Source organism: Aethalodelphis obliquidens, unplaced genomic scaffold (assembly GCF_003676395.1).
Source record: "Aethalodelphis obliquidens isolate GAN/ISIS:26980383/991018 unplaced genomic scaffold, ASM367639v1 scaffold10, whole genome shotgun sequence".
NCBI classification, from domain to species: domain Eukaryota; kingdom Metazoa; phylum Chordata; class Mammalia; order Artiodactyla; family Delphinidae; genus Aethalodelphis; species Aethalodelphis obliquidens.
Genome location: NW_020837954.1, coordinates 42,474,483 through 42,501,443, shown reverse-complemented (window position 1 = coordinate 42,501,443; position 26,961 = coordinate 42,474,483). Strand labels below are relative to the sequence as shown.

Genomic DNA, 26,961 nt, shown 5'->3' with positions numbered 1-26,961 from the left:
GCCAGCCACATGCCCACACAGAGCTTGCTGTTTTTGCTGCTTTGCAGTTTGATCTCTTTGCCATCTTGAAGGTCTCAAGCTGACGTTGCTCAACATAGCCTATACATGTGTTTGAACATGAGTGCCTTTAGGTAGAGCAAGCCTGTTCTCACACAGCCACGGGCCCTCTGCTCTGCACTGCAAGCTCCTCCTCTAAGGATTCAATTGTCTGGATGGTATCCAATCTTTTTTCTTTTAAAAACGGAAGGCCTTACACCTCATGAGTCGTTTTCAGTCAGATCTTCTCTGGGAGGCATGAGGAAGGTATTCTCCCACAACTGGTTCCCTCTCCAGGACTGTTAGTCTTTGAACATCTTTGCAGAGAGAGCATGGCTTTGAGCTGATCTGGATTTTAATCCTGGTTCCACTAATTAGCCGGTGTTAGGGACTTCTCTCTTGTAAACCAGAGCTCACTTCTGCTGATTAATTGATATGCATCAAACATCTTTAAAACACCCATATCCCTAGCTAAATTATTGTCTATCCTTAACAAGAAATACTATGCAACTATTAATATGAATGAGGAAGCTCTTTATGTAATGATAGGAGACATCTCTAATTTATACTATGTAAAAAGGGTAAGATGTGTTTGTAGTATACCAATTTTAGTTTTCTAAAAAACTGTGGGTTATATAGACATATATCTGATGTTACACTCATCATCTCTGGAAACATGCACAAGAAAGCAATTTTGGTGCCACTGAGTGGGAAACTGGGAGACAGGAGCCTCAGGTAGACCTCCTTCTCACTGTATATTCTTATACCGTCTGAATTCTTTTTTACCACTTGTACATCTTCCTGTCTAAAAATAAAATATTTAATACAATAAAAAACCCCAAAAAGTCCACATCCTTTATCCCAGTAATTCCACTTTTGTAACTCGATCCAAATGAACTAATTGAAAATATAGACCAAATGACTGGCACAATCACTGGCACATTTATAAATAGTGAAACATTAGAGATAAACGATGTCTAACAGGGGAGCATTTAAATAAACGATGATAACAGGTACATGTAAAAGTATGAGATTACATCACTCCCTAACACCATACACAAAAATAAACTCAAAATAGATTAAAGACCGAAATGTAAGGCCAGAAACTATCAAACTCTTAGAGGAAAACACAGGCAGAACACTCTATGACATAAATCACAGCCAGATCCTTTTGGACCCACCTCCTAGAGAAATGGAAATAAAAACAAAAATAAACAAATGGGACCTGATGAAACTTAAAAGCTTTTGCACAGCAAAGGAAACCATAAACAAGACCAAAAGACAACCCTCAGAATGGGAGAAAATACTTGCAAATGAAGCAACTGACAAAGGATTAATCTCCAAAATTTATAAGCAGCTCATGAACTCAATAACAAAAAAACAAACAACCCAATCCAAAAATGGGCAGAAGAGCTAAATAGACATTTGTCCAAAGAAGATATACAGGTTGCCAACAAACACATGAAAGAATGCTCAACATCACTAATCATTAGAGAAATGCAAATCAAAACTACAGTGAGATATCATCTCACACCAGTCAGAATGGCCATCATCAAAAAATCTACAAACAATAAATGCTGGAGAGGGTGTGGAGAAAAGGGAACACTCTTGCACTGTTGGTGGGAATGTATATTGATATAGCCACTATGGAGAACAGTATGGAGGTTCCTTAAAAAACTACAAATAGAACTACCATATGACCCAGCAATCCCACTACTGGGCATATACCCTGAGAAAATCATAATTCAGAAAGAGTCATGTACCAAAATGTTCATTGCAGCTCTATTTACAACAGCCCGGAGATGGAAACAACCTAAGTGTCCATCATCGGATGAATGGATAAAGAAGATGTGGCACATATATACAATGGAATATTACTCAGCCATAAAAAGAAATGAAATTGAGCTATTTGTAATGAGGTGGATGGACCTAGAGTCTGTCATACAGAGTGAAGTAAGTCAGAAAGAGAAAGATAAATACCGTATGCTAACACATATATATGGAATTTAAGGAAAAAAAATGTCATGAAGAACCTAGGGGTAAGACAGGAATAAAGACACAGACCTACTAGAGAATGGACTTGAGGATATGGGGCGAGGGAAGGGTAAACTGTGACAAAGCAAGACAGTGGCATGGACATATATACACTACCAAACAAAATAGATAGCTAGTGGGAAGCAGCCGCATAGCACAGGGAGATCAGCTCCATGCTTTGTGACCGCCTAGAGGGGTGGGATAGGGAGGGTGGGAGGGAGGGAGACGCAAGAGGGAAGAGATATGGGAACATATGTATATGTATAACTGATTCACTTTGTTATAAAGCAGAAACTAACACACCATTGTAAAGCAATTATACTCCAATAAAGATGTAAAAAAAAAAAAAAGATGGCAAAAATAAGTGATGGAATTTTATTCAGACAGTAGATGTTTACATAAAACATCTGATGCCAGTGTATAGTGTCTATGACGTAAGGTTAAACAAAAGAAGGGTGGTGTTTATTTATCAAACATTATGTAACTTTGGTATGTGCTGGCACTCTTTTTAGTGTTTACAAGTAATTAGCTAGTTTACACTTCAAACAAGTCTATGTGGTAAATACTAATATTATCCTCATCTTACAAACGAGGTAACAGGGATAAGAGGTGGAGTGCTTTGCTCACGGTCAGACATCAGATGAGGGGCAGAGCCAGGATTCAAGCCCGGGCCGAGGGCCCCAGAGTCGACCCTCTGACCACTCCGCTTCACTGCTCTCTAGACGTGTATACACACACAAACACGCACACACAGACACACAAACACGCACACACAGACACACACACGTGCGCATCAACAAAATTGTGTGTCTGCACAGTATGCTCTCACTACATCTTGTAGAGCCTAGGAAAAGTGTTACAAGGAGTTATGGCAAATGTTATCGATGATTACCTCCGGATAATGGAATTAAAAGTGGTTTTTTTCCTTCTTTATACTTTTCTTCTACTTTAATGTCTGCACAGATTCATTTTATCAGCAGAAAAGAAAAGAGAAAAAGAAATCGGATTCCCTTAAAACTCCTTCCCACAGACCCCAGGTTTTTCTGGAAACAGCTCTTATGCTGCCCCAGACATCTCCACCTGGGATAAATGGTTTTTCTGGCCCATCCCGCTCACTGCCCCAGTGCGGCCATCATCGAGGTAAGACAATCTAGTTTGTCTGTTAGGGTCCAGGCAGGGTCTGACCAGTGCCAAGAGCAGAGGGCCCATTCCCCGACTCTACCCCTTTCCTCAGAGCAACTTCAGATTATATTGACTCTACCAGATCAGTTGAGACTCCAGCCTCTCTCATGCCAGCCCAGTTTAGGCAGTCTCCTGGACTTAGGCAACTGCTGTGCTGAGTCCAGGTACAAGACTCTACGTGTATCCTAATCAATTTCTTGAAACTCAGTCCAGAATCACAGCTCCCTTGGTACCCAGTAAAGTCTGGTGCTCTGTTTCTCAAAGGTGCCAAACCCACTCCGCCTTGGGGTCTTCCCCCAGGTCCTCCCCCCCATGGTTCCTTTTTGCACAGATGTCACTTCCTCAGAGACACCTGCCCTGACCATTCAACCTGAAGTGGCCCTCTCCTTTTATCCCACTTTATTTTTTATAGCACTTCTGTGAAATCATCTTTTTAATTTGTTTACTTCTTTATGCCCCTTCTCTCCCCTAGGATGTAAGCTCCAAGACAGCGGGATCTTGTCTGCTTTACCTCACATACTGCACGTGGAAGGACCTTGATAAATATATGTTGCATGGATAGATGGATGGATGAATGAACAAATGAATGAATGCAGTTTGTCAGTGCTGATGTGAGCCTTAAAGGGTTTTCCAAGCCCATCTCCCCACTTGCTAGCTGTGTGACCTTGGGCATTTTGCTTAGCCCCTCTAAAACTGCGTCCTCATCTGTCTACTGGGGACTGTAATAACCCCCACTTCTCCAGGACTACGACCATTAACTAAAAAGTAAAAATTATGTGACAGGGTGAAAAGTTCCTGGCATATAAATCTAGTTACAGTTACTTTTATTATTTCTCTGCCCAGATTAGTGTCATCTTTGATCACCCCGTCTACAACCAAGTTGTGGATAAAACCCTTGAACAGCATTCGGGAGGGCACTGCCACTAGAGATGACAGCAGAAGGCTGGAGTCTGACCGGGAACACGCTTCCCCATCCCATCCACAAAGGGTGTCCAGGACCTTGCCTTTGATTGCCAGTGTTGCCCTGATCTGCCAACCTAGTCAAGAAAAGGAAATGAAAGCACCTTGGTTCTGTTCTTGGTGATCCTTCTTTTCCTTTTGAGGCTCACAGGCCATTTGTTGGCTGACCTCACCCAGGGCTGATGTCAAGTTCACTTTTTGCCCTGGGCTGGGCCAGGTCGTGTTGCCTGGCAACAGAACACCTGCGTGTCCTAGTCTGATCCCCTGGGCTGCTCAGGGCTCTGGCCTCTGGCTGTACCAAAGCAAGGAAGACAGGCTCCGGGGGTTGCTGGGTTGCTCTGGGGCGGGGGGGGCGGGGGGGAAGCTAAGGGGTGCAGTGATGGAGAGAAGGAGAGAGAGGAGGGAAGCCACTTATGATTTCCCAAAACACTGGGCAGAAAGTGCCTGAGATGCTCAGTATTTGGAATCTGTTCTTTAAAAACAGTTCCTCTGTATGCCTCCTTGAGTAGACGGCAAGTGCTCCTTGAGTGGACATGTTCTCAGCTGTCATCTTAGGGAGGCATCAGCTGTGATCATGCTCTCAGCTGTCATCTTAGGAGTCTTCCTTGAGGAGAAGGAGACTAGTTCCTGCAGCCACTTGAGAAGAGGGCTACAGGGGCTGAGCCAGGAGGTTTGGGAGGTGAGGCTCAAGTAGGGCTGTGTGACAGGGAGCTCAGGGTGGGGGGGATCCACCTGGAGTGCCCCACAAGCGGATGGGGAGAGTGGATGAGCTAGGGGTGGAAGGATGGAAAGCTTCTCTTCTCCCTACACACTTGGGCCTGGCTCACTCCCATTCATCTTTTTTTTTTAATTTTTTTAAATTTATTTTTTATTGAAGTATAGTTGAATTACAATGTTGTGTTAATTACTGCTATACAGCAAAGTGACTCAGTTATACATATATATTTTTTATATTCTTTTCCATTATAGTTTATCACAGGATATTGAATTTAGTTCCCTGTGCTATACAGTAGGTCCATGTTGTTTATCCATTCTGTACACACCAGATTGCATCTGCTAATCCCAAACTCCCACTCCTGCCCTCTCCCACCCTCCTCTCCCTTGGCAACCACCAGTTTATTCTCCACGTCCCTGATTTTGTTTCTGTTTCATAGATAGGTTCATTTGTGTCATATTTTAGATTCCACATATAAGTGGTATCATATGGTATTTGTCTCTTTCTGACTTACTTCACTTAGTATGATAATCTCTAGTTGCATCCATGTTGCTGCAAATGGCATCATCTTGTTCTGTTTTATGGCTGAGTAGTATTCCATTCATCTTTTATGTCTCTGTTTCAACGTCACTTTCTCAGGGAAGCCTTCCCTTCCTCCAGACTAGGGTAGATCCCCCTGCTCTTCCCTCTCATAGCCCACACTCTTTATTCACAGCCCTTATCCCTTGCTGCAATGTGCACCTGTCTCTCCCTCCACCCCAGCCACGAATACCGTAAGCTCTGTGAGGGCAGCGGCCACCTCTGCCTGTTCACTGCCAGTCCCAGCACCTCACCCCGTGCCTGCACACGGAAGGCACTAAAGAGCATGGAGTATCAGATGGAGTAAACGAGTGGAAGAAGGGACAAACAGAACAGGAGGGCACTTGCAGAGGCCCCACTGCCCTGGTCATTTGCCTCAGCCTGCCTGGCCTCCCTGGTCAGATACAGAGGGCTTGGGAATGCAGGCAGGTTGACGTTCTGTTTCCTATGCCCGGGCAGGGGAAGCCAGTGTTTCCCAAAGATTTGTGTTGTCACTGCTCCACCTGCATAATGAATAACAGCCACTCTTTCCCAAGGATGAAGTCATTTCCCTGGGATCAACATAAAACCCACAGGAAGGAAACTAGCATTCATTGCACACCTACTATGTGCCAAGCCACTGGGTATCTTACTTGACTCTCAAAACAGCTCTGCAAAGCAAACAATTTCTGTTTTAACCGAGGCTCAGAGATGTTCAATAATTTGTCATGTTCATAAAAAAAGATCTGAAATTTGGACAGTTGTGTGCGTGGCCCTGAAGCCCATAGCAAGCCTCGGTGGAGGATGGTGTCATGGTGAGCCTTAGCCCCGAGTGCTGCTGGGACTGCCCGTGGCTGCCTCTCCTTGCTTGCCTCTCAAAGACCAAGGCGATGATGGGGAGAGCCTCCCCAAAAAGGAGGAAAGAGGGGGCAGAGCATGAACAGAGAAATGAGACCAAGTATGCATCGTGTCCATTTATTCCTCAAACCTTTTGAGTATCGCTCTCAGGCACAGGGGTTTTGGGACAAAATGTCATAAAATACAGACCCCCTCCTCACAGAGGTCATTATCTAGCGGGTAAACTGAATAAAAAATCAGACATTACACTTTAGCAAAATTGATGTCATTAGATCACTCATTCTAATTTTTAAAATACCTGAAGTTCTCTACAATAAAATGTTTAAAAATACATATTGTAGCTCTATTCAAATGCAGTGCTCAGGGTGTGGAGAAAGCCCGGTAGAGGGTTGTCCAACCCAGACTGAAGGGCAAGTCAGGGAAGGTGTCATCGAGGAGAAGACATCTGAGCTGAGTTTTGCTAGACAAGAAGGAATTCGTGAGGCGGAGGGGCAAGAAACAAGTATTGCTGGCAAAGGGCACATGCAGAGAGACGCCGAAGCATGAAATGGCATGGCCTGCTGAGAGAATTGTAGGTACCAGTCGATTCCTAGGGCCAAAATGAGGAAGCCATTTTCTTCAAGTTCCCTTGTAGAACTGTCCCTCAAGTGCATTTGACACCCCTCGGGTTTTAGGGGTTTGGTGTGGTGTTTTTGGTCCTGGTTTCTCACTCTAGAGAACAGCACCAGAACCACCAGCAGGGACTTCCCTGGCGGCGCAGTGGTTAAGAATCCTCCTGCCAATGCAGGGGACACGGGTTGGATTCCTGGTCTGGGAAGATGCCACATGCCACGGAGCAACTAAGCCCGTGCGCCACAACTACTGAGCCTGTATGCCACAACTACTGAAGCCCGCGCGCCTAGAGCCCGTACCGCACTGAGAAGCCCGCGCACCACAACCAAGAGTAGCCCCCGCTCGCCACAACTAGAGACAGCCCGCCCGCAGCAACGAAGACCCAACACAGCCCAAAAAAAAAAAAAAAAAAAAAAAAAAAAAATCACCAGCAGATGAACAGAGGAGGGGCACCACCTGGTGGCCAGAGTGTGGAGCCTTCCCTCCTCAAAACTTGCCTTCAGTAAACAAAAACAATCCTGCCTGCCATCAGCTCTATTAAAGAGCTAAGCATCAGGGAAATCCTCTGATCTCCAGGAACAAAAGGCAAAATAAGTAGAGGGCAATGTTTCCAAATGGAGCCGAGGACCTGAAATCCAAGTTAGAGGCATAAAGGAAATTAGCCATAAGAAAGCTTGGATTTGCTTGTCATTTCATCCAAATTTAGTAGCCATATAGTGATATTATATTTGTGGAGTGTTTTCTTTAATATTTGCTGATTTTCTGGCCTTTAAACTTATTTTTTTAATTAAAAAAATTTTTTTTGGCTGCACCGCTCATCATGTGGGATCTTAGTTCCCAGCCAGGGACTGAACCCGCATCCCCTGCGTTAGAAGAGCAGAGTCCCAACCACTGGACCACCAGGGAAGTCCCTATTTGTGGAGTGTTTACCATGTGCCAGCGACATGGGTACACTGTGCTATGCGCTGAACATATTTCCTCTCATTTAATTCTCAGCAACAACCTTATAAGGGAGACACTACTATACCTATTTTATAGTGAACAAAGGGCAGTTCAGAGAGGTTGACTAACTCTCCCAGGATCACACAGCCAGGACACAGACAAGCTGGGAGTTGAACCCAGGTTTGTGGACTCAGAAGCTCACGCTCTCAACCACTGGGTTAGACACCTGAGGGATATGGCCATTAAACAGGTCCAAAGAACTCATCATATTGGCCCCAAGCTTCTTCCTCTTCCTCCTGCATTCCCCATCCCAGCAAACGGCACTACCCTCTGCCCATCCAGTTGCCTAAGCCAGCATCCTGAGAGTTTTGACCCCACACCTAATCACTCTCCAATTTATGATGCTCATAAATATCTTTAACATTTTTCTATTCTGTCTTCACTGCTGCTGCCTCAGTCCAGGCCAGGGCCATCTCTTGCCTGATTTGATGTTCTCCCAGCAGTCTCTCTCCTTCCCAGCAATCTATAGTCATCTCTCCCATTATAGACTCCATGACGATGGGGCTCCACCACTATAATCCCAGTGCATGGCACACAGTAGGGAACTCAGCCAATATTTGAATGACTGAAGATAGCCTGGAATCATTATTTCCATTTCACCAATGTTACGGGCTGAATTGTGTCCCCTCAAAACTCATATACTGCAGTCCTAACCCTCAGGACTTCAGAATGTGACTGGAAATTGGACCTTTAAAGAGGTAATTAAGTTAAAGTGGGGTCATTAGGGTGGGCCCTAATCCAGTATGACTGGAGTCCTCATAAGAAGATATTAGTCCACAGAAAACACACACAGAGGGATGACCATGTGCGGACATGGCAAAAAGGCGGTCGTCTACAAGCTAAGGAGAGAGACCTCAGAAGAAACCAAATCTGCTGACACCCTGATCTTGGTCTTCTAGCCTCCAGAGTGTGAGACAGTAAAGTTCTATTGTTTAAGCCATCCAGTCTGTGGGATTTTGTATAGCAGCCCAAGCAAACTAATATAGTCAAGAAAGGAAATCATTCTCAGAGAGGTAGAAGGACTTAGCCAACACTGGATGGTAAGTAGTAATACACTCAATAGTAATCCGTTAATCACATTCTGTCTTGTGATCACTCTTTTATGTTGTTTACCAACTCTTATAACTGACTGATCTCATGTATTATTTAACTTCTTGAATATTTGGGTACTGTTACTTCAACTGGCACCCAGGACCAGGACGGTCTTACCCTTCTCAGTATTCCCAGACTTCCTAGCTCAGCTTGGTGCTTTTTACCAATAACTTTTCAATGCATTCTTTGTTCTGTGTGATTGATTGCCACATTTGGATGGGCAACAAGGAGCCTGGTGGAAGATTCCCGGTCCTCAAGAGAAACATGCAAAAAAGGGGCCACCATTTCCAGTAATGGAATATGACTCATCTCTGAATCTCCAAATACAAACATCAGGATGACTGTCTAAGACATTGTGGAAGGCAGTGATGCACAATGTTTGGCGTTAAAATTTCCGTCTTTTAAAAAAGAAGTGTGTGTGTGTGTGTGTGTGTGTGTGTGTGTGTGTGTGTTGCCAGATAGTGGGGGGAAAGGCCTGTGGAAACAGGAGTTATACCTTCAGAGTAGCGCCTCTGAAAACAGAAGGGGGCCTAAAGCACTGTGCGGGCAGGTGGCTTCATGCCAGACACAGATGACCCAGCAAAAGAGGCAGAGACTGAAGACAAGTCTGGCTCCTGAGCAGTAGCCCCTCTTTTGAGTAGACCTATAAACATTTCATAGTCAAAATGCCCAGGGGGCCCCCAGGGCCTAGCCATACTCAGGAATGAGGACCCTTCTCCAGTATCACACAAAATGGAATGAGTATGGCCCTTCCAGAAGTGAGAGAAAACCCCACTAGATTAATTGTAAGACTCCCTCTAGATTTCCTTGCTGACGCACCTCCATGGTTTAGTGCAGGTTGGGGTCTCTTGTCCCACAGGACAGTCCTCAAACATGAACATCACCTGCTTAAGATACTTAACTCTAAAGATTCATCCAAGTGGCCTAATAGCTCAAAATATCTTGACAAGGCCAGTTTCACGGGACATACACTGGGCAAAGTAGCACCAATTAGACCCTGTTCCCTCTCATTGATGCGTTCAGCAGGAGGGCCCACAATGTACCAGGCCCTAAGCAGTTGTGAGCAGCAACAGACATGGACCTGTCCTCCCATAAGTTATAAGTCCCTGCCACCTACACACCAAGCTGTGTAACTGAGCTGGTGGGCTTTGGGTGATTATTTATCTACAGGTAATTTTTTTCCTTCTTACTTTTTAATTTCCCACTCTGATGAACATATATTATTTCAATAAAGTATGAAAGAGAGCACTTTATGTTTAACAAATATTACCTGTACCTGCTAGCTTGTTTCATAAATTTCTTCTTAAGGCCTTAGTCTCAAGCATTGGGAACGGTTACACTTTACACTGTGTATTACCCTGTGTCTAATCAGGAGACAGAAACCACGCAGTAATGTAAACAGAGGAAGCTTAATATAAAAAGTTACTAAGCTCTGAAAAGGGAGTAAATAAAAAGATATAAAGAGAAGGCTCAAAGGTTCCCTAAGGCTGAGGGAGAGTCCTCAAGGAAGGACAACTTGGAAGGGGAGCCCCTGCCTCATTGGAGAGGGTGTGGTTACAGCCCACTGGGTTGCAGAGAAGTCTGGGGCAGAGCTGCTTTGCAGTTGTTGGGCGAACACGAAACAATCGTCATGGGCACAGGTGTCCAGAGGCTGGTGACAGGGAGTAGAGGGACAGTACAGGCTCAAGGCTCAGAGCCCATGGTGTCCGCCTCAGGGAGGCATGGGAAAGTGGTTAGCAGGCCTGGGCTAGGGCTGCGAGGTTGCCAAGGGACTGCTCTGAGTATGCAGCTGCAGTAGGGGGGGGCCACAGGGTAGTCCCACATACCTGCACCACTCACTCTGGAGCAGGAGGAAGAAAAAGCAAAAAGCACAGCACACAGGAACCAAAAGGAGAAGCCTCCTTCCTCCGGCGAAGACCCTGCAGCTCCCTCTGCTGGCAAACCTTAGCACTGTGCTGTCAAGTAGAAAATGCTTATAGACCGTTATCCCAGAGCAAGTACTGATGGGTGAATCTGGAGGTATAAGGCAATAAATTCATAGCTGGCACAAGCTGCTATCAGTAATTAGAATAAGGGTTGCCAAGCTTTTTCTATAAAGAGCCTGATAGTAAATATTTTAAGCTTTCTGAGTCATATGATCTGTCAAAACTGTTCAATTCTGTCATTGTTGCGTGAAACACAGCATAGACAACAAGTCACCAAATAAGCCTGGCTTCTTCCAATAAAGCTTGATTTACAAAAATACCCAGTGGTTTTGACCCACAGATCATCATTTACCAACTCCTGATTTAGAACTTTAGATTGAATCATCTCTGCTCTGTGAATGGGATTACATTGAAAGGAAGGAGGATGAATGCACAGAGCTGAGGTGGGTGGTGGAGACTAAGAAAAAGGAATTTAAGTGGAGATAATGTCTATGTTGTATTTTTTTGGTCCAAATTAGATGAGTGCCATGTAGAGTGTGTCCCCCCCACCCCCCGCCAAATTCATATGTTGAAACCCTAACCCCCAATGTGATGATGTTTGGAGATGGGGTCTGTGGGAGGTAATTAGGTCATGAGGACAGAGCCCTCATGATGGGATTAGTGCCCTTATAGGAAAAGACAGGAGAGAGCTTGCCCTCCACCGTGTGAAGATACACCAAGATGGTCATCTGGAAACCAGGAAGTGGGTCCTTACCAGACACCGGATCTGCCAGTAACTTAAACTTCTCAGTCTCCAGAATTGTGAGAAATAAATGTGTTTTTTGAACCACTCAGTCTATGGTAATTTGTGATAGCAGCCCAAACTGACTAAGACGGTGAGCTGTCACATTAAAGGATCTAACGGGGTCCTTAATAAATTATTATCTCTAAGGGTCTTTGCAAGACAAAGTAACAGTCCATATTGTGCTTTCTTTTCAGGAAGCTGAGACTCAGAGAGGTTAAGACACTTGCCTCAAATCATAGAGCCTGGCTGAGCCAGATTTTGAATGATTAATCTGTCTGACTCTTAAACGCACCATGTCCACTACCCCACTCATAAGGGACAGGTGGGTGTTCCCAAACTGGGCTGCTTTAATAAAGTTGCATTTAACACCCTTGATCTTTGGCAGGCTGGGATTCCCGATCTGGAGGAAATCAATGCTTAACCTGTGTGAAGCCCATCTCCTGAAATGTCCAAGGCACGCAGAGATGAGAGGTGAGAGATATCTGACTGTCCAGTGGCACCCCATGGATTGCCAAGTCAGTTTTGCTGAATTGGCTGGCTAGGTCACTGTCCTATTTTAGGGCCCCCTTCCCATGGCCGCTGCTTCCACGACCCTCCCAGATGAAGAATCGTTTCTTAATCAAGGATGGAACATTTGTGGGGTTTTCCCTTAAAATCTTGCAGACACTACACGTGTCCTTATTCTGATCACCCCTATTAGATGAGCTTTATCAAAATAAATAGTAACAATTTTATCACTGTTTACTGAAATGTGTTGGTCTAGGTACTTCGCATATAGTCCTTCCAGCTCTGACAACAACCCTGAAAGGTACCTAATACTGTCTCTATTTAATGACAAAGATGACATTTACATAGCAGACATTATTAATCCTTGAGGTAGGCAATTTAGTGGGATCTTCTGTAAAGAAGGGAAAACCGAAGTAAAGAGGTTTGAAGAGGTTGACTTGCCCACCCCACTTATCTCCATCTGCATCCACATCTCTCCAGATGTTCAATTTGGTGTAGAAATATAATACATGGGACCCACTTCAGGGTTAGACAGAGCCAGGTCCAAATCCCAGCCCCATTTCTTACTGGCCATCTGACCAATTGCTCCTTTTCTCTATTGAGAGCAATTCATGGCATTTTTGCATGTCTTGTAAAGGCTTTTATTCTGGACTACTTTTCAAGGATGTTTGTGCAGCAAACATCCTTGGAAGACAGAGATAGAGTCTCCCTCTACGTCAGGGGGGAAATTTGTTTTCTCCCAGGATAATAAAGTTAATGCCTCCCTCTGGGGCAAAGTTTAAACAGGTTTGCTAGCAGTCCCCTTTAAAAGGGTAGGGTCTACTAAGCTTAGGGTCACTCAGCTGGGACACAAACCCATTATATGTAAAATATCTATCTCAGCCCACCTCTCCATTGCCCCACGGGACTTGGGGAGCAAGGGGGACCAACAAGAACATAAACCTCATGCTACCTGCTGTGCCACGAGTAACAAAGTCCTTTGTTTCTGACCCACGAGTTTCACGTCTTCTGCCCGCATCAATGAACCGGTGGCAGGCTAACTTGTTAGCATGTAAGTAGGCTAAAATCTCAAGCCCTTCACAGTCTTTAACACTCTCATCCAAATGTCAAAAGAGTCAGTAACTCTCACCTTCTCATCTCCCACTGCACCGCAGCCTCCTGTGGTTTGGCATCAGCTCCAAGGACAATACTGAAACTATTTTTGCCGATGTCACCAAAGACCCTCTCACTGTCAGTTTCAGTGGGTATTTGATTCTGGCAAAATCTTTCTGGACCTCTGCAGCCTTAACGCTAGGGGCACACCCTCCTTCTGAAGCGCTCTACCATTAGATTCCACGAGACCACACTTGCCTGCCTGTCCTTATTCGTCCTTTTCATGGGCTCCTCTTCCTTTAGCAGCCCCGTCAATGTCCTGCCCACCTCCCTACTGCTCCGCCTGCCCTCCCTGGATGATCTCACTCACACTTCTGGCTTTAGAAAGCTCAAATATGGTGCTGATGTGCCAAACTCTAGCTCTAGTCCAGACCTGTGACACAACTTACCCAGCCACCTGCTGAGGGGCTCCACCTCAAACTCAAGTGATCCTAAAAGGAACCCATCCATCCTTGGCCCTCCACACCACCCAATCCTCCTTCTTGGACCCACACTCTCAGTTTGTGGTTCACCCAGCCACCTCATCACTCCAGGAAGTCATCCTTGCCCCTTCACCACTCCTCACACCCCAGAGCCAAGCTCCCTTTGAGTATTGCTTCTTCTACTCTCCACCTCAGGAACCTGTTCACCCTTACCTCCCACCAGACCCAGGCCTCCTACTGCTGTCCCCCTCAGGTCCCAATCCTTCCTGCCTTGGGTTACTGTAGTGTCCAGCTAACTGGGTTTCCTGCCCCCCTTTGGCCCTCCTATAGCCCTCACCCCGTGGTTGCCAGAGTTATGTTCCTAAAGTAGAAGCCAAATCATGTCATTTCCCTGCTTTAGGCCTTTCACCTGCTCCTCGCTGCCTATCTGACAATGTCAAGTTTATTAAGGACAGAGTTCACAGTGCTCTCTAAACGTTATGTCCCACCCACGCTCCAACCCCCTCCCTTAAATATTCCTTCCATCTGTCTGCTGTGGCCACTACCACTCAAACTGGAAGAGGTGGGGAGGAGGTATCTCAAAATAGCACTCATTAACTGGTACTGACTGGTTTTAATTTGTACTGTCTGGAACCAGGAAGTCCTAAAATGTTGCATTAAACAGTAGTGTGTTTGGTTGGCTTTTCTTAAAAAAATAAAGTCATGGTTTGGATCAGGAGCCAGAGTTCTACCAAATTATTGCTATCAACTTTGTTTGCTTCTCAGGGTCGCCTTGAGAAGGAATGAGCTATTCCTTCATTCTACCTAGTTAAGGTGCTGCTAGAACAGGGTTTGTTGATGAGAGAGAATATATATACATCTCCCCCCACACACATACAACTTCTCCTTTGCCCTATAAGCAAGGAAATCAACACCCTTGAGCGTCCACCAGGAGGCGCCGGTGGGGGGGCCGTCGAAAGACCTGCGGTACCTTCACGATTGGAGAGGCGGCGGTGGATGCCGCAGCGATGGAAGCCGGCTTGCTTCCCTTTTTAAGAATCAGTGTGAGGGAAGGGAGCAGAGCTGCGTTATTTTAGGGAGACCTTGTCGCACTCCCCCTCCCGCGGGTAGGTAGCGTCTGGGGTGTGCGCGGGCCCCATGGAGAGACGCTGGCGTTGGCTGCGGTGGCAGCTGGGGCTCCTATCGCGGCTGCGGCCGGCAGTAATCCGACCCCGCCGACGCAGGGACTGAAGAGGCGCAAGCGAGAGCGGCAAGCTGCGAACAAAAGCCCGCCGCGCGGGACGTGCGGTAAGCTAACCGGCCGGGAGACCCGGGAGCGGACGGGCTCGCTGAGCTCCAGTAGCCCAGCTGGATACGGTGGGGGGGGGCCTCGGAGGACATCTGGGGGCAGGTGTCCGAGCCTAGACTGAGGTGGATGGAGCTTTTAGCATGGATTTAGAGAGGATTAGGTGCATCCGGGAGGACCCAAGCTCCTTCACCATCCCTGGCAAACACCCGGTGGGGGGGACGGGGGAAGGCGGGCACAGCTCCTAGCAAGCCCTGTCCAAGAGGCAAGAGCAAGAATCGATCACCCGTCCCAGGGAGGTCTTTTCGGACTGAGGTATTTCTCTGCGCCCTTCCGTCACCCCTGGGCCCCGCGCCTGGGTCTCCTTTGCAAATGGAAATCAACCATAAACTTCTTCCCTAGGCAAATGGGGTCTTCACAGCAGTGCACTCTGGGGATGAACAGACCTCTTCCTTTTTGTTCCTGCAAAGCTGCATCCCCGGTCGCCCGCCTAAGCTACAAACAAATACGCTAATCCTCCCGGGAATCCTCCAGAGCCTCTCTGGTCGGCTACTGCCTGCTCCTCGATCTTTTCATTTTAACTCGCAACAGGGAGGAGATGCATCTAACGGGCCAGACGCCCAGGGGAGCCTGGCCACAGGCCTCCGCCCAGCACTCCGGCGCTGAGGGAGACTGAGGCTGCTCTCTGTGCACCCTCCCGCCCGCTGGGGTTTCAGGGCATCGGTATTATGATTTACATTCCACCGGGCCTCTGAGCCTAATCCCAAAGCGGATTAAGTTTTTTGGGGGGGGCGGTGAATATGAACGGGGAGGGGAAAACTGCTTTCAAATGTGTTCTTCGATGTCCTCCCTTGTCATCCGCAGAGCCTCCACAAAGGGACAGGGCTCAGCCATGGTGGATCCCGTGCCTGAAGAGGAGAAGGCGGGAGCCGAGCCGGGAGGCTCCGGAGGGGACGAAGCCGCCGCGTCCGTGCCCCCTGACTCCCAGGGCGCCCCGCAGCCCGCGGCGACTTCGGCCTCGGCCTCCGCCGCGGCGCCCCGTAAGGCTGAAGTCCCGTGCGCAGCAGAAGGCGGGCGGCGGGAGCAGTCCCCGCTATTGCACCTCGACCTCTTCAACTTCGACTGTCCGGAGGCCGAGGGCAGCCGCTACGTGCTGACCAGTCCCCGCTCGCTAGAGGCCTGCGCCCGCTGCGCCGTTAAACCCGTGGAGCTGCTGCCACGGGCCCTGGCGGACCTGGTGCGCGAGGCCCCCGGCCGCTCTATGCGAGTAGCCACTGGCCTGTACGAGGCTTACGAGGCGGAGCGGAGCGCCAAGCTGCAGCAGTGCCGGGCAGAGCGCGAGCGCATCGTGCGCGAGGAGAAGCGGCGCCTCTTCACGCCTTTGGGCCCCGCGGCCGCCGCGGCCTCGGCCCCTAGTGCTGGCAGCAGCAGCAGCTGCAGCAGCGCCAGCCTCCCGGCCTCGCCCGCACCGCGCGCCGCCCGCAAGGCCTCCTCCAGCCCGGCCCGGCCCCAACCTACGCCCGCGCGGTCGCGGGCAGGAAGGAAGAGCCACTCACTAGACTCCCTGTCCCGCCGGCGGGAGGGCGCCCTGAGCTCCGAGTCAGGCGCGTCGTCGTCGTCCTACAGCGGTGAGAGCCTGCGGGAGCTGCACTGGCCGCCGCGGGCCTCGGCCAGGAACAGCTGCCCGGCGGGGTCGGCGTCCTCTGCTCCCAACCCTCTGGGCCGCCCATCCGCCCTGGCCCTGGTTCCCCTCACCGGCCGCAGCTTCAGCCTCGGCGACCTGAGCCACTCGCCACAGATGGCTCAGCACGTGGAACGCATCGTGCGCCAAGTGCGCGCCGAGCGGGGTCTGCGCGCGGTGCCGGAGCGCGACCGGAAGATCGCGGCGCTGATGCTGGCGCGGCACCAGGAGGAGCGCCTGTTGCTGGAGCAGCGCGCCGCGGCCCACGGCCAGTGGGAGCAGCAGCGCGTCCGCGCCGAGCAGCGACGGGAGCGCGAGGAGCGCGAGAAGCAGCGCGCCCTGGAGCAGGGCCGCCGAGCCTGGGCCGCGCAGGTGGAGGAGAGGCGCGGCCGCCGGGGCCGCGAGGAGCGCGAGGAGGCGCGGCGGCGGCAGCGGCAGTGCGAGCGCAGCGAGGAGCGGCGGCGGGAGCTGGCCGAGCGCCAGGGACTGCTGCGGCGGGAGCGGGCGGAGCGCACGGCCCGGGAGGACCGACTCCGCAAGCTGCAGCAGGAACAGAACCTGAAGCAGCGGGAGGAGGGGCTGCAGGAAGTGCGCGAGCGGGCCGAGCAGGTGCGCAGGGAGCGCGCTCAGCGCGCGGCCCGCGCCAAGCAGAGTCAGGAGGGCCAGTTGCAGCGAGAGAAGCGGGAGCTAAGCCGGGCGGAGCGGGCGCGCCATGAGGCGTTGCTGCAAGGCCGGGCCCGGCTGGAGCGCCAGGAGCGCGAGGGCCTGCGGAGCTCCCTGGAGGCCAGCTTGGGCCGCGCGCAGGAGAACTACGAGCAGTTGGTGGAGCAGCGCACCCGGGAGCTGCGCGAGCGGGCCCGGCGGGAGGAGCTGCAGGGCCGGCGGGCCAAGGAGGCGGCCGAGCGCAAAGACCGGGAGCATCAGGCACACCTGGAGGCTCTGGCCCGGGTGGGCGAGCGGCGGCTGCAGCACGCGGCGCAGGCGGCCGAGGAGGCGGTGCAGCAGAAGGCGCGGCGCGTGGGCCAGAGCCGGATGGAGAAGGAGCGGGCCCAGCGGGCCAACAAGGAGAAGGTGGAGAGGGACGAAGACTGCCGCCGGCGGGAGCTGCTCCAAGCCATCGGTCGCAAGCTGGAGCGCAGCGAGCAGCTGTCTCGGGACCGGCGCAGCGCGCTGGAGAGCGCCCGCTCCACAGCCCGGGCCTCCTTCCACGTGCGCGAGAAGGTACGCCAGGAGACCAACACGCGCTCCTTCGATCGCATGGTTCGCGAGGCCCAGCTGCACGCCAGCCTGGACCGTAAATGACCGCCGCCGTACGCTGGCCGGAGTGCCACGCTCAGCCCCGTGGGGCCTCTTTTGGCCATTTTGACCGGACCGTGGGAGTCCCCAGTCTGGGCGCGGCACCGCAGCGTCGCCAGGCTTCTGACCAATGAGGCAATGAGAGGACCGACGTGTGAGACCTTTCAGTCCGCCGCCATTGTTTTTAAAAACTGACTTCGTTTGGAAATGACATAGCACAGTCTTTGACCACATCCAGCCTTGGTGGATCCCGCATCGCACCGGTCCTTGCCAATGTTCCCATTGTGTCTGTTGAGTTGGAAAAGAAAAAAGCTGGGAGAAAGGGGCTGGGTCGAGGCTGGGGGAGGGGAGGGCAAGGAGACAGTGCAGAGGTGACTGCCCCCCCCTGCAGTAGTCCCCCCAGGCATCTTTCACATACTGGTGTCTGAGGCGACTGCGGGAACTGCAGTGGAGGAGGCATCTCCTTGGCTCCCCTACGTCTTTTAACATATGGCAAGTTGCACAAAGCTCGGAGGCCTTGCAGAAAAGCACAGCTCTTCCAGGGTATTAGGCCACACTCAAGTGACCCAAAAGCTATTGATTTTTGTGGGCTAGACTTTTAATCTGCCTAAATTCTGGTCTTACTTCTGATAGGTTTTCCCTTGATTCCGCTAGGTATTCTAGTTAGACAATCATTTGCAAATAATGATCAGTTTGGGTTTTTTCCCCTCATTCTCCCAAGTGACACAAGAAATCAGTTGGTTTGGTGATGCTGTTTAGCTTTAGTGGGAGCCCCCAGCCCCTCGGGGGAGGCGGATTCCTTAGGCACCAGTGTTTCCCCCATTGAGCTTTCCTGCAGGGTATTTTCAGGGGAGGCAGTGTCTGATGGCCACCTCCCAATGTGGAGCCCACTCCTCGCAGACAGCAGCCATGCCTTAAGAAGCAGAGCTACCTTATGTGCCTGCCCAGGCCAATTCTGCCTCAGTCTCCAGCCCTGGATGCAGCCCCAGCAGTGGGCCCCAGAGAGTCTGGGGTGTCGGATTCCCTCTGTGAAGGAATCGTCACAACTGCTCTGAGGGCAATTACTTTACTGTGGTGGCAGAAGAGCTGGAATTGCCTCTTTGCTGTGAGGGTCGTGCTCACTACGGTTGGCAGTGTATCTTCCTCTCCTTCCCCACGTGAGGAAAAAGAGAATCTCCCTCTGACATTCCTGCGTCCCTCTCCCCTATAACTGAAAGTATTTAGTCAGTCTCTCCGTGCCTCACCTTTCCTATTGGCCAGATGGGGCCATCAGTACTCTTCTCCTGGTACCTCAAGATCTCCCGGATCCAAAGCATCGCCTCGGTATTATTTGTTGGTCTTCTTTGTGCCTTTCTTGACCTAGAGTTGGGAGGCAGGAGGGCTGCTCTTGGCCTAGTTTGTTTCTGGGAATATGGATTCCTGGCATAGGAAGGGGCAGTGCGACACGGACAGATGGTCATTTAGCCTCTGGGGGAAAATGCACGCAAGACCAGGCCACTTTCTGGTCCAAAAAGTCCCATTCAGTTGTCTTCCGGCAACTTTAACCTCTAGAGTGCTTCCCTTCCAGGAAGCCAAAATCAGCCCCCAGCCATGTCCACCCAAGGACTCTACCTTCATCAAGGAAGGTGGGAAGTAAAACATTTCTTTTTACATTAAGTCAAGATGAAGAAATAACAGTTACCAAAAAAAAAAAAAAAGAAGAAGAAGATTCAAGGTAGAGAACTACTCTGCTAGACATATTTCATGTATATTCTGTTGGGCAGAATTGTCCCTAAAGTGTCTGGTGTTACACACACACACACACACACACACACACACACACACACACATTCTGTTAGCCCCCCCCCTCCACAATCAAATGCCGGCAGGTACAGGAGTATTGTGTAGAAGGAAGCAGTGCTTAGGTGTTACACTTCAGATGACGTGAAACCAGAAAAGGAGTTGTGCCAATGCTTACTTCTTGAATGGGTGAATTTTTCCTTAAATTTTCATGTTGGTAACCAGGTTGTCAGTGAGCTATAATAATCGGCCTTTCTGTGAGTCAGGGGCATTTAACTAAAAATGTTAATGTGATACTGGTTCTTACCTTGTGGTTCCTGATTTGATAGAGGGGCCTTTGAGGCCTTAATAGAAAGTTCCACCTAAAACTACTTCCTTCCAAAGTATATGCATTCATTTGAGAAGGACACAGTCTGCTCTTTTGGATAAGGCACTGAAAGGTACGTAGGGGATCTTCCTCGGCCCTTTAGTCAGTTTGTTTTCTGACTTCTGGGTGACTTTGGGTAGATCACCTCTGTGTGCCTTGGTTTCCCCACCTGTAGAATGGGGATCATGATTTCTGCCCTCCCCACACAAACACTGTGAGGATGAATCAGAGTCAAAGTGGTGCTCTCAGTTCTAAGACTTTGGAACGACAGGTGCCATCACTGTAAACAGGAAGGCTCATGTGACTGCACTATGCCTAGCGTGTAAAGTACCATCGTGGCCTAGTGCAGAAAGGAATGTTCTCGAAAAGCACATTGTGGCTCATAATGCCACATGTGATGCAAAGGCCCAGCTCTGAATGTCACCAAATCAGATGTTTGCACTTAGAGAAAAGCACAGTGTAAAGGAAAAAAACCTTTGGGATCCTTTAAATATACATATATAGCTAAGTAGAATTCAAGCAAAAACAGAAGCCAAACTTGGTAATAATAAAGAAAGGTTCTTCCAAGTGTCATACCATCTTCTAGAATGTAGAGCATCTCTGTATTCTAGGATAAGTGGTCATGTTGCTCTTTGAGGAGGAGCGATTTCCAGGATCCTTTTTTTATAGTCTTCTCTTTGAAGTGATGCCAGAGAGGAGGAGTGTTTCTTATTCTGAAATGCAGCGAGAGAAAATCAGAGGGGTGGGAGGACGGTGGGGATGATGGACGGAGAAAGTCTTACTTTCCAGGAAAATGCAGCCTTGACATGACCCCAGGCCTTCACATTTGCCCCTTGGAACAACCCCTTGCTCAGAGGGAACATGAGGTGGGAAGAGGAGGAATGGAAAAGGTTGGAAAAAGCTTTAGTTTGGTTCGTTACCAAGGGAACAAGCAAAACAAAACCATTTCAGATGGAATCATCGGTGAAGCTAGCCCAGTGTCCTGCTCGGGCAATGACCAGTGCCTACACCACATCTGGACAGGAAGATGGAAGTTTCCTTTCAGAAGCACACAGACTGTGAGTCTTCAGTGGAAGCAGGAAGCAGGATTTTCCTAAGGCAAAGAGTCTGTAGGAGAGTGAAGGCACGTAAGAATGCTGTTAGTGTTCAGGCCATTCTGGAAAGCCTACCACTTATCATCCCCCTTCCTTTAAAAAGTCCACTGAGGGCTTCCCTGGTGGTGCAGTGGTTGGGAGTCCGCCTGCCGATGCAGGGGACACGGGTTCGTGCCCCGGTCTGGGAAGATCCCACATGCCGCGGAGCGGCTGGGCCCGTGAGCCATGGCCACTGAGCCCGCGTGTCCGGAGCCTGTGCTCCGCAACGGGAGAGGCCACAACAGTGAGAGGCCCGCGTACTGCAAAAAAAAAAAAAAAAAGTCCACTGAAACAGAGGAGTGATCAACTCTACATAAGGGCCTGTATCTTATTTACCATTGAATCCCCTGCAGCCCATGGTTTAGCACCTCGTATGCGGTAAGCACATAAACACTGGATGGAGAGAGGATGGATGATGGACAAAGAATGGTAACCAGAGGACATCTCTATAGAATGGATTGAATGGAGGCCTCCATTCATTTGTCAAATTAGTATTGAGCTGTATGCCAGGCATTGCTCTTGGTGCTGGGGAGACAGAGTCCCTCTGATCCTTGACCCTGGAGAACATCTATGCTGCAATGTCATGAGATGAGCAGACCCCTCCATTTCCCCATTGGGCTTAACTACCTTCCCATCCTGGTATCCAACCACAGGCAAACCTGATGGTCCTTCAAGCACTAATTTCAAGGCTTTTCAGTTTCCCGGGGACATGCAATCCGCCAACCAACCATCATCTAGTCACTGTTCTCTTTCCCTCAGAGGAGCCTTGATTAATCAGGTCAAATTCATAAGGTCATGTACTTAATCAGCTTTAAATTACAGTAAAAAGAGAGAGAGATTAATTACCTTCAAGGGCATTATCTGTGTTGCCTTTAACAGAGGCAGCGTAAATAATGATCGTCAACATAGAGAACCAAGCCTCAGGCTGTGCAGAGTCCCAGATCACCAAAACAGGGTACCACCTCCATCATTCGACTGTTCTTGCTGACACAAGCACCTCCACACTTCAGAAGCACTTCCAGCTTTAAAGTCCCAACAGAAAGAGATTTCTGATTAGTACTAAATTGATAAGAACGTTTAGTGAACCAGAATATCCCACTTCTTAAAGCTTCCAGGTGATTGCGCTTACCCCCAGGTTGCTCCGTAGACTTGTCTTTTTCCACCATTTGACTGCAGCTCTAGCCTGCATGTCCCAGGAAAACGTTAGGCAGAGGAGCATAAGGAAATCTGGCATTTCTCAACACAGCCTGGGAAGGGGCTGTCAGAGACAAGTCTCTGTTCTAGAAATGTTATTTAGGCCTTAGATGTGACACACTGGCTTTGGGCATCTGATGCAACCCCTGCAGCATTACGCCTGATCACATGCTTCGGTTACGTGACTACGCAAGAGCGCTTCGTCTGCTCACATACATGCTCTGTTCCACGGAGCTCTGGTGCTCTGGACACGCACCTCCTCCCAGCCCCTCATACTCTCCCTGGTGCTGCTTTGTCGTCACATAGGTCGGGGCTGTGACAGAGGGTGCAGTTAGTAGCAGGTGTTAGGATATAGAAGCGGAGGCGGTTTCTTTCTGAGGAACACTGGTAATCACTGTTCGCAGCCTTGTTACTTCCTGATTCATCAAATGCCGTCATGTCGGTATTCGAGCGCAAAAACCTAGTCCGCAGTGGTTTTTCAGTTAGCTGCCACTTTGAAGCGTTCATGCCTTTCTTCCTCTCCACTAGTACAGTATTGATGGCATGTTTTTGTGTCAGACGCTTGAACGATTCACAGGACTGTCAGAAAGATGATCCATCTCTACTCCTGTGTTGGAGTGTACACGCGCACGCACACACACGCTCCTACCCACCCCAGCATCAGCGTTCTTGCAGAGGGAGGGGACGTGTAGCCATCTCATTTTTCAGAGAAGGGTAAGCTCTGGGAACAATGAGCTGCCCCCTGGTGGGGGTCCAGTGATTCCACCTATACCTCCAGTTCCAAGGCTGCTTCAATCTCTGGCTTGTGAGCATGGTGTCCATATTTCCCAATTCCACCACTGAGCCACATGGGTGACAAAGGATTTTCATGTTGCCACTACACCTCTTCCCCCTACTTAGTGTGAGAGACTGACTGGGAAATGGAATTTGGATGCCAAAATGTTGACATTTAGAGCATCTCAGTGTGACAGAATGATTGATATCTACAAAATTCTGAACATCCAGTCCGTGTGGCTACCATACCTTCAAGGCAAAGTGTTTGGCAAAGGAACAAGCTTTGTTGACTTATTCAAACTATTACCTACTATTCCACAGGCCCCTCCTGTCGTCTGTAAAATGAGGACAAGGAATCCTACTTGGTAGAGAGTTACTAAATGGAGTTAACACTTGGAAGGCAGCACAGTCCTTGGCAGATAGCACTCAACTTGCGGATACTGTTATCCTGAACTTGGGAAGGTGGCAAAGGAAGGAATGGGGTAGGTTGAACTTTAGCCAGGTGGTACTGGTGGACCCCAGGCTCAGATGGCAGCCCTTTGCAGCTGTATGTATCCCTTGCTGTGTGGCAATCCCTCAACCATTCCAAAGGAGGGGGCTCTGGAATAATGGGTCCCAGTAATGTGTCATAGTCTGGGTCGGGGAGGGGGGCGGATTACCGTGTTTACCAAATGTTTGGCAATAAAATTGATGTATGATGATAATTTTTGAAATTTTATCTTAAGACTTGACTAAAATGACAAAATGTTTTTAAATTTACATCTCTTCTTGGGGAAAAGAGGGTGTGCTGCTGTCTTGGTTAGACTCCAATGCTTTGGTAACATCTTTAGCAGAACCAAGTAGAAGAGGGTGTGGGAGAACCACTGTTCTGGGGTGCTCTGGTAATGCAGGATGTGGTACCTGGCAGGAATTCTGAGATATGCAGCCATCTCTGCTATGGCCCCGTGGGCATGAGGAAGAGGGTCTGGGACAAGCGCAACCCGGGAGAGCGCTGATGGGCTCACCGTGGGAACCGATGTTGGACCAGGAAGGAGAGAGGTGGGTGTGCGTTAGCATTGCTTCATCCTCAACAAATGACATTCTCTGATGAGGCACAGAAAATGCCCCCGTCTCCTTCCCTGTCCCCCAAGCCTGCACACAGTTGCATGGAGGTTAGCTGCAGGACTGGATCTGCAGAAGTCCATTCCCCACTCTGGAGGTACATCAATGCACAGAGATGCCGAACAGGCCTCCTGGCCCGTGCCGGCCCGCACTGTGCATCGGGAAGTGAGGACCCCAGGTGAGGTGAGCTGCTAGGAGCTCGCCTGCATTTGTCACCTTTCTTCTGCCCTTGGATACCCTAGAGGGAGGCCCCAGTGGACCTTAGAGGCCTCCTGAGCCCTCATCAAAATCATAGAGGAGGCAGAACATGCCTCCCAAGAACATCTGCTTGTTTGAAGAGAACCCACAGGGTGAGCAAAACACGTAGCCAGAGGAAAACATTTGCTCATGTTGTGACTGCAGGGGTAACGATAGCGGACGCACGCTAAGCACTTAGACTGGGCAGCTGACTGTTTTTTGGTTTTGATTTTGGGTTTTTTTTTAAGCACTTAATCCTCACAAGGGCTTTAGGAGGAAAGTACATTCTTATTCCCATTTTACAAATGAGAAAATGGAGGCACCGAGTTTAAGTGACTTGCCCAAGGTCACACAGCTAGTGCTGGGCAGAACTGGGCTTGGGGAATTGAGTTTAAGTGGGCTTCACTTCGGCTGATACGCATGTCACTTACTAGACCAGCCCTTCCTGCCTCTTGAGATTCAAAGCCAAAGGATATTAGGAGTGGAGCAGTTCATTGTTTGATCCAGGCTCAGCCGAAATCTCTGGCCTTACGTTTCACAGTCTGCCTCGGTTGCCACGTGTGGGTCAAGAATTCTGCCTGGGCTTCTCCTTCCTGCGGCCACTAAAATAAGTGGAAACAAATGACAGGGAGGGAGGAAAGTGAGCTTCTTTGGGAAAGGAAGGGGCTGATTTATGAAGGGTCCTTAAAATAAGTAAGAGCATCATTATGTCCAAGAAAGGAGAAAATTCAGTGACAGTGGAGGAAAAAAGGAAGGGAATCAAAAAAGAGAGAGGCTGGGGCATACTAGGAGGAAGCCAGAGACAGAAGAATTCAGCTGGGATCTATATCTTGTGAGTCTGAGCACAGCTAAATAAGTCAGTGCCTCAACAGAGGAGCGACAGGCCCACCTCTGGAGCCGCCTTAAGGCAACTGAAGCAAGACTCAGGGAGGAGAAAGGAGAGAGCAGGTTCCTTAGACACTGATAGTTGCTGTAGGTCCCACTTCAAAATTATTCATAGTCTAGATGTGTCAGATCTACAAAGATAAGGCTAGGCAAGCCATCCCTAAAGGGCTTTCCAAAAGTCGCCAAACTTCTAGCAAAAAGAAAGTACAAGTAACGAAAACATACATAATTTCTTGTGCTGGTGATTAAGCCAGTTAAGAAATCCTTGGAATCCATTCGAAGGTACTCTTGAGATACCCCTTCGCTATGTGGGCCCAGAACAGATATAGTTTCTACCTCAAGTAGCAGAAAAAGTAAACAACACTCAAGGCCAAGACCGCATGCTTTGTAACGTTGAGGACATGATGGGTAGCCGTATGTGGTAACGTTGAGGACATGATGGGTAGCCGTATGTGGTAACGTTGAGGACATGATGGGTAGCCGTATGTGGCAGGTGAAGACTTGAAATGTACACAGTGCACTAGAATGTAGAACGATTTAGAGGGCAATAGATATATTTATTAGGCAAGAGAAAATCTATTATTGATTTTCTTTAATGTTCTTATCATCTAATCCCAATGAAAGAGGCCAGATTGCCCTGAAGCTTTCAGTTTGCCTGAACAATATGAAACCGTTGATATTCAACTGTTTTTTTGCCCTACAGAGCAGCGAACAGCGGGATGACTTGCGCCCTAAGCGGGCTGTCTGAAGCTCCTACCGGAACTGGAGGTGGGGGCTGTGGGTGTGGGTAGAGGCCCAGATGGCTGGGGCATCCAGGTCTCATGCAGAGAGAGATGTCCCTTAAGGAGCTGGCACAGGCAGGTCAAGGGCAGCCTGCTGGCCTGCATAGCAAAGGGCAGCTTTTCTGCCTGCAGGGAGCGTACATTTGCATCAGCACGTCTAAATGGGAATCCATTTGGTCTCCCGCCACAGATTGGGCTGCACGGCCCTTCATTTTCTTAAAATCTGCAAACTTTTCTGCAGAGGCTGCGGCCTCCTGGCTGACTGCACACTCCCAGGAGTCCTGCAGGGAGCAAGTTGACCAGCACGCTGCTGCCTGCCCAGAATACCAAACAGCCAACAGCAGTGCAGGCTCCCAGTCCTCTGCTGCAGCCGGCTACCCCGGCACAAGCTCCACCCTCCAAGAGCCCTTTCTCTCCCTCCATTGTCGCTTTTCTACAAGCCCACTTGTTTCCAGGTGGCAGAAATACGTCTGCAATCCAGCAATATATTTCTAAAACCTTCTCCATGACAACGCAGGGCCGTGAGCAGACTGCCAGATCTGCGCAGCCAGAGAACCACCCTGGGGGCAACGGCGTAAAGACAGCACAGGGCAGCTGCGGATGCTAAA

At 49.3% G+C, this 26,961-nt stretch overlaps 1 protein-coding gene across 1 annotated transcript; it reads left to right on the top strand.

The window, feature by feature from the left end:
• Positions 1-16,016: 16,016 nt before the first annotated feature.
• Positions 16,017-18,107, top strand: CCDC177 (coiled-coil domain containing 177). The gene has a single exon (XM_027111766.1). The coding sequence runs from the start codon at positions 16,017-16,019 to the stop codon at positions 18,105-18,107; it is 2,091 nt and encodes a 696-aa protein (XP_026967567.1).
• The last annotated feature ends 8,854 nt before the right edge of the window (positions 18,108-26,961 follow it).

What these genes read in the sequence shown, in the direction of transcription:
- CCDC177 (XM_027111766.1), top strand. Translation starts at nt 16,017, where the DNA reads ATGGTGGATCCCGTGCCTGAAGAGGAGAAGGCGGGAGCCGAGCCGGGA.